The sequence below is a fragment of the Balaenoptera ricei genome, chromosome X (assembly GCF_028023285.1).
Source record: "Balaenoptera ricei isolate mBalRic1 chromosome X, mBalRic1.hap2, whole genome shotgun sequence".
Classification (NCBI taxonomy): domain Eukaryota; kingdom Metazoa; phylum Chordata; class Mammalia; order Artiodactyla; family Balaenopteridae; genus Balaenoptera; species Balaenoptera ricei.
In genome coordinates, this window is record NC_082660.1 from 21,753,675 (window position 1) to 21,761,324 (window position 7,650).

Sequence of the window (7,650 nt, forward strand, 5' to 3'; positions counted from 1 at the left end):
CAGAAAAATGAGGCAATACCTGGAGGGGTATGTGGGGGTCAAGAGAAGTTTAAACAATTTTTTATTTTAAAGATGGGTATATTTATAGAATATTTGAATACTGGTGGGAATGATTCAGTAGAAAGGGAAAAATTGATGATGCTGAGAGAGGGGAGAATTGCTGGAGAGATGCTCCTGATTAAGGAAGAGGGATGGGATCTGGTATGCAAGCGGAGGGCTTGGCTTTTGATCAAAGCAAGGCCAGCTCATCCATTGTATCAGAAGAGAGGGTAGAGCATATGCAGACAGATGTAGGTAGGTGCGGAGAAGGTGTGGTGACAAGCTGTGGGAATTCTCTTTTGTTTCTGTGTTTACCATGAAGCTGGAAACAGGGCCATTAGTGGAGAGTAAGTAAGGAGGAAGAGACATGGAGATTTGAAGAGAGGGGAGAAAGTGTGAAATTAATGTCTAGTGGAGGGTGAATGGATGAAGGAAATAGAGTGGGATGGGCAGTCTTACCAAGGACGCTCTTGAAGTAATCATGAATTTAGAATGAGACCAGTCACTACAGTTTTTTTCTCTGGCAACATTTAGGTTACATGGATACAGGTCTGGAGTCAGGAGAGATCTGGATTTAACAAAGCGTAGGGTTTTGCTGGGCAATTACGTTGAAGAGACAGAAGAGCAATGGAGTTGACAGTGAATGCAAGGGAGTGAAAATTGACCGTGGAGTATATGATGTGTAAGTAGGAAAGTTGAGAACCCTGTGCGGAGGTGAGGGACAGTGAAAGGGTGGTAGGACCAATGAATTGGATATATCAGTGGGGTAGAAGGATTACTGGGAGACTAGGTACTGGAGGGAGTAAGCCAGAAAGATAGGAGATGGTGTTTGAGGAATAGAATGATTAAAATTAAGATAATGGAGAGGTGTTGTTATTAGTAATGACAAAAATCTTGGATATGGCCATGGAAGTAGGTGGTTGAGGTAAGGCTCAGTGCATGACATGCAGTAGACTGTCACTAAATGTTTAGTCCCTCTCCTATCCTCTACTGCTTATTTGATTAGAGCACCATAAATCTGGGGCACTACTAAGCAATGAATTTTCTCTCTTAAAATGAACCAAATAATCCAGTAGCATCTTTGAAATCCCTGGCCCACATCTCTCATTTCAGATTGAGGGTTTGTATTTTACTTTTCATAAATTATGGCAGTTAGCCCAAATTTTTGGTACTGGTACACATGCATTGCTGATTGCTAATTGATCCAAACATGTTTTTTCTTGGATATGACTTCAGAATCCTTCTCAACACAGTATCCAGGTCTCTTCTACCAACCAGTAGGAGTTGGCATATATGATTAAACCTATTTGAGCTACTGATAAGGTCACTTAAAAATTGTTCTAGTGTATGGATTTGGTGAAAGTCAATTATTTCTAAACGAAGGTCTTGAACTATATTTAATTTTCCAGTGTGAGAATAAATGGCTTCTTAGATGAGATGGGAAAACAGCTTTCAACTGTGAGTAATGACTTTTTAGGTACGGGCTTCTATAGTGCTGTGCTTTCTCTAGGACAGCCCCATGGAAGAATGCTCTTTTTTTTTTTTTTTTTTTTTCCAGATTAGCTTAATAAAAAGAAAATGGTAGGAAATTAGTTTCTCCAGGATACTTTTATACCAGATCATTATTATTAGTTAGAGTTTGTCCTAAAGAGTGGCACTAATTTGAAATGTTAGGTTTTGAGCGTGTATTTTAAATCTTTAAATTATAACCATCCAGATAATTGTATTGGATTATTTTAGTTTTATCAGAGAAAGCAAAATGAGTAATGCTTTAAAAACTATTCGTATTTCAGAGTAACTTTGGATTCTGAGTGACTAAAAACATGAACTGTATCTGAGTCACTTTGCTTTAACTATATTTTGGGGGTTGCTTGATTTATTTGATTGCCTCGAGCAGAACACATTTGTGTCCTAGTGATGGCTCACTCTCCCCCTGCTTTCATGGGGGTGGAGCACTCTGGAGATGGCGAAGTGATTATTTTTGGTTTCATCCGTCAAAGGGAATAGAATGAGATAAAAAAGCATTAACTTCTTTTTTTCTAAACTTAAATTTCCAGCAATCTCAAAAGATGACTGCTTCTTAGCAAAGAATGTTGGCAGAGTTTATTTGATTGCAAAATTATCGGAATAGATGTTTTGAAAGTTATCTCTTTGCTGAAAGTCCAATTAAATCTTATTTAATGAGTGGAGAATCGTGCTAAGTGCTGTGAGGATTATAGAGAAGTATTATTTACAGTTCCTGCGTTCAGTGTTTTAGAGTCTAGTTGGGAAGACATGTTGTACTAAGATGAAAATGCAACAAACATGCAAAACTGTAAGTGTTCAATATTAAATATGCATGATTGATGGTAAGAACTATAGGACTTCAAAAGGAGGCACCATGGTGGCTTGAGCGGGCAGAGGCTGTACTATAGTGAGGAAGACCTGGAGCCGAAAGCCCTGGGGCTGAATCCCTACCTTTCAGCCTAAGAGCTGTGAGTGCTTGCATAACTTATTTAACCTCTCTGGGCCTCACTTTTCTTCTCCTATAAAAGAGGACAACAGGAATACCTATCCCGTAAAGCAATGATATGGATTAAATGAATTAATGTAAACATCTCACTATCTGTATTGGTTTCATTTACCAGTGCCTGATATATGGAAAGCTGTATATATATGGAAAGCAGTCAATAAATTTTAGTCATTGTTAGGGAATACAACTTTCTAGAGTTGTGTTTTGATATATTAACTTAATTTGGGGGGGTTCACTATTTATTTATGAAAAATATTCCACATCTGTGATCCTCTCCATTCAGAAGTTCTTTGAGAGATGCCGTCGGCCTTGGCCAGTTGGAGAATGGAGTCTTCTGACTCACCCATCCTGTGAATGGCCCTGCAGATAGAGTAGGTTTTAAACTGGCCGTTGAACCTGGCTGTCACCTTGTCAACCTTGGCCAAATTTGTCTGGATGGACGCATGGTCCTTGGAGCCGATGATGCGGTTGTGCGGTGCGTACAGGTCCACGAAATCGTCGTTGTGCATGTTGAGGGCACGTCTGGTGGCACCACAGTGGACGCGAACACAGAAAGCAATTTTTTTTTTAACATCTTTATTGGAGTATAACTGCTTTACAATGGTGTGTTAGTTTCTGCTTTATAACAAAGTGAATCAGCTATACATATACATATATCCCCATATCTCCTCCCTCTTGCGTCTCCCTTCCACCCTCCCTATCCCACCCCTCTAGGTGGTCACAAAGCACCGAGCTGATCTCCCTGTGCTATGCGGCTGCTTCCCACTAGCTATCTAGTTTACATTTGGTAGTATATATATGTCCATGCCACTCTCTCCCTTCGCCCCAGCTTCCCCTTCCCCCTCCCCGTGTCCTCAAGTCCATTCTCTACATCTGCGTCTTTATTCCTGTCCTGCCCCTAGGTTCTTCAGAACCCTTTTTTTTCTTTTTTAGATTCCATATATATGTGTTACTTATTTTTCTCTTTCTGACTTACTTCACTCTGTGTGACAGTCTCTAGGTCCATCCACCTCACTACAAATAACTCAATTTCATTTCTTTTTATGGCTGATTAATATTCCATTGTATATATGTGCCACATCTTCTTTATCCATTCACCTGTCGATGGACACTTAGGTTGCTTCCATGTCCTGGCTATTGTAAATAGAGCTGCAATGAACATTGTGGTACATGAGTCTTTTTGAATTATGGTTTTCTCAGGGTGTATGCCCAGTAGTGGGATTGCTGGGTCATATGGTCGTTCTATTTTTAGTTTTTTAAGGAACCTCCATACTGTTCTCCATAGCGGCTGTATCAATTTACATTCCCACCAACAGTGCAAGAGGGTTCCCTTTTCTCCACACCCTCTCCAGCATTTATTGTTTCTAGATTTTTTGATGATGGCCATTCTGACCGGTGTGAGGTGATACCTCATTGTAGTTTTGATTTGCATTTCTCTAATGATTAGTGATGTTGAGTATCCTTTCATGTGTTTGTTGGCAATCTGTATATCTTCTTTGGAGAAATGTCTATTTAGGTCTTCTGCCCATTTTGGGATTGGGTTGTTTGGTTTTTTTGATATTGAGCTGCATGAGCTGCTTGTATATTTTGGAGATTAATCCTCTGTCAGTTGCTTCGTTTGCAACTGTTTTCTCCCATTCTGAGAGTTGTCTTTTCGTCTTGTTTATGGTTTCCTTTGCTGTGCAAAAGCTTTTAAGTTTCCCTAGGTCCCATTTGTTTATTCTTGTTTTTATTTCCATTTCTCTAGGAGGGGGGTCAAAAAGGATCTTGCTGTGATTTATATCTTAGAGTGCTCTGCCTATGTTTTCCTCTAAGAGTTTTATAGTGTCTGGCCTTACATTTAGGTCTTTAATCCATTTTGCATTTATTTTTGTGTATGATGTTAGGAAGTATTCTTATTTCATTCTTTTACATGTAGCTGTCCAGTTTTCCCAGCACCACTTATTGAAGAGGCTGTCCTGTCTCCATTGTATTCGCTTGGCTCCTTTATCAAAAATAAGGTGACCATATGTGCGTGGGTTTATCTCTGGGCTTTCTATCCTGTTCTATTTATCTATATTTCTGTTTTTGTGCCAGTACCATACTGTCTTGGTTACTGTAGCTTTGTAGTATAGTCTGAAGTCCGGGAGCCTGATTCCTCCAGCTCCGTTTTTTCTTTCTCAAGATTGCTTTGGCTATTTGGGGTCTTTTGTGTTTCCATACAAATTGTGAAATTTTTTGTTCTAGTTCTGTGAAAAATGCCATTGGTAGTTTGATAAGGGTTGCACTGAATCTGTAGGTTGCTCTGGGTAGTATGGTCATTTTCACAATGTTGAATCTTCCAATCCAAAAACATAGTATATCTCTCCATCTGTTTGTATCATCTTTAATTTCTTTATTCAGTGTCTTATAGTTTTCTTCATACAGGTCTTTTTTCTCCTTAGGTAGGTTTATTCCTAGGTATTTTATTCTTTTTGTTGCAGTGGTAAATGGGAGTGTTTCCTTAACTTGTCTTTCAGATTTTTCATCATTAGTGTATAGGAATGCAAGAGATTTCTGTGCATTAATTTTGTATCCTGCTACTTTACCAAATTCATTGATTAGCTCTAGTAGTGTTCTGGTAGCATCTTTAGGATTCTCTGTGTATAGTATCATGTCATCTGCAAACAGTGACAGCTTTACTTCTTTTCTGATTTGGATTCCTTTTATATCTTTTTCTTCTCTGGTTGCTGTGGCTAAAACTTCCAAAACTATGTTGAATAATAGTGGTGAGAGTGGGCAACCTTGTCTTGTTCCTGATCTTAGAGGAAATGGTTTCAGTTTTTCACCATTGAGAATGATGTTGGCTGTGGGTTTGTTATATATGGCCTTTATTATGTAGAGGTAATTTCCCTCTGTGCCTATTTTCTGGAGGGTTTTTTATCATAAATGGGTGTTGAATTTTGTCAAAAGCTTTTTCTGCATCTATCGAGATGATCATATGGTTTTTGTTCTTCAGTTTGTTAGTATGGTTTATTACATTGATTGATTTGCATATATTGAAGAATCCTTGCATTCCTGGGGTAAACCCCACCAGATCATGGTGTATGATCCTTTTAATATGCTGTTGGATTCTGTTTGCTAGTATTTTGTTGAGGATTTTTGCATCTACGTTCATCAGTGATACTGGCCTGTAGTTTTCTTTCTTTGTGACATCTTTGTCTGGTTTTGGTATCAGGGTGATGGTGGCAGCGATTTTTTAATTAGTAAAATAATTTGCTCTATTCCGATAGTTTTGAGGAAATCATAGTTCCTTGTTCTCTGTTTCTTTTCCTGTTCTTTTCTACTACATTTCTTAGGTCTTACTTTTTCACCCAGTTTGCTTCTTTCTCCAGATTTGGCCTCTGTTTCTACATATCTTTCTCTGATACCCCTCCTCCCATGTCCATCCAATATTTAATATTTTGTAAGAATTCAGCTAAGACTCAACAAACATCCATTAAGCGGGATTTTGGCATCTATGGCAATACTGGAGTGCAGTAAAAGAATTTCTGAAAGGGTATGTATACTCTATGTACTATAATCTGTTGGCCAGTCTGCAGACTGGCTGCTCGCACACTGCCCTCTTCTTATTGGCTATCCTCTTCCAGGGCCCTGGAAGCAGGGTCAACCAGTAGACAGCTCAGCTCTGTTGTTCTTTGAGAAGTTTATGCAGATACTTATTGACTCATGTTCATCAAGAAATACCACCAGGGTTTCAAAGGTTCACTATTTGTGAATATACCAATATGACGTCAGTAATACCTGGTATAAAAAAAAAAAAATACCTGGTATGTTTAAAATGGAGAAGATCTTTCTAGTCCAGTCTCCAGAGTGATATCCAATTAGGAAATCCTTTGCATATTTTTTCTTGCTGTATATATAGTTTTCCACACTGCTTTTTTTATTTGTACGTCTCCTTATTTTTAAAGAATAATCCCTAAATATAGTTCAGATTAGTTTTATAATGCTCCATCATATTAGTGTTCTACAATAGTATTGTTATTCTCCTCTTGTTGGTCGTTTAAGTTGCTTTTGTGTTTTCCACTCTAAACAATGCTGTAAGGACAGTTTTGTGAATTTATCTTTGTCCAAATATCAGCTTATTGCTTTAAGATAGACTCCTAGATGAATGGGTAAAGAAGATGTGATACACACACACACACACACACACACACACATACACACACAGTAATACTATTCAGCCATGAGAAAGAAGGAAATCCTGCCATTAGCAACAACATGGATGGATCTTGAGAGTAGTATGCTAAGTGAAATAAGTCAGAGAAACACAAATACTCTGTGATATGACTTATATGTGGAGTCTAAAAAAGTCGAACTGATAGAAACAGAATATTCTACCCTGGTTATGAGGAGTTGAGGGATAGGAGAGTTGGAGAGATGTTGGTCAACGGGTACAAACTTCCACTTGTAAGCTGAATAAGTTTCTGGGATATAATGTACAACATGGTGATTATAGTTAACAATACTGTATCGTATAATTGGAAGTTGCTAAGGGAGTAGATCTTAAAATGTTCTCACTACAAAGGGGAAATGGTAATTGTGTGACCTGCTGGAGGTGTTAGATAACACTAACAACCTCCATCATTTTGGTGATCATTTTGTGATGGTGTTTCAAATCAACACATTGTACACCTTAAACTATGTTATATCTCAATTAAAAAAGAAAAAGAAAAAAATATTCTTCCTCGAAGCAGAATTACTGGGTTAAGGAGTGTGAACATTTAAAGGATTTTAACCATCTTCCAGAAAACTGAGCCAATCTGTAGTCCCTCACCTGCTCTGAGTAATATCCACCCCCCTTTATTTTGTCAACTGTTGCTAATTTGATAGGTGAAGATGATATCTCATTGTTATTTTAAATTATAGAATTTATCCTTGATTCCTAGTGAGACTGAATATTAAAATTTTTTTCTAGTAAAATAAAATCTTAGAATCCTTACTTAATTTTTGTGTACCATAGTTCAAAAATAGATTTTTTTCCCGATACTTTGACTCACTTATTTTAGAAATATGCAAAATCAACAGGCTTTGAATCCATCTTCTCCCCTATCTCCTGATGGTTTTAATGCCTAAGTACT

General features: G+C 37.9%; 1 protein-coding gene across 1 annotated transcript; it reads right to left on the reverse strand.

The window, feature by feature from the left end:
• Window positions 1-2,790: 2,790 nt before the first annotated feature.
• On the reverse strand, window positions 2,791-3,060 carry LOC132357911 (small ribosomal subunit protein eS21-like). Its single transcript, XM_059911732.1, has one exon. It carries the CDS (start codon window positions 3,058-3,060, stop codon window positions 2,791-2,793), a length of 270 nt encoding a protein of 89 aa, XP_059767715.1.
• Between the last annotated feature and the right edge of the window lie 4,590 nt (window positions 3,061-7,650).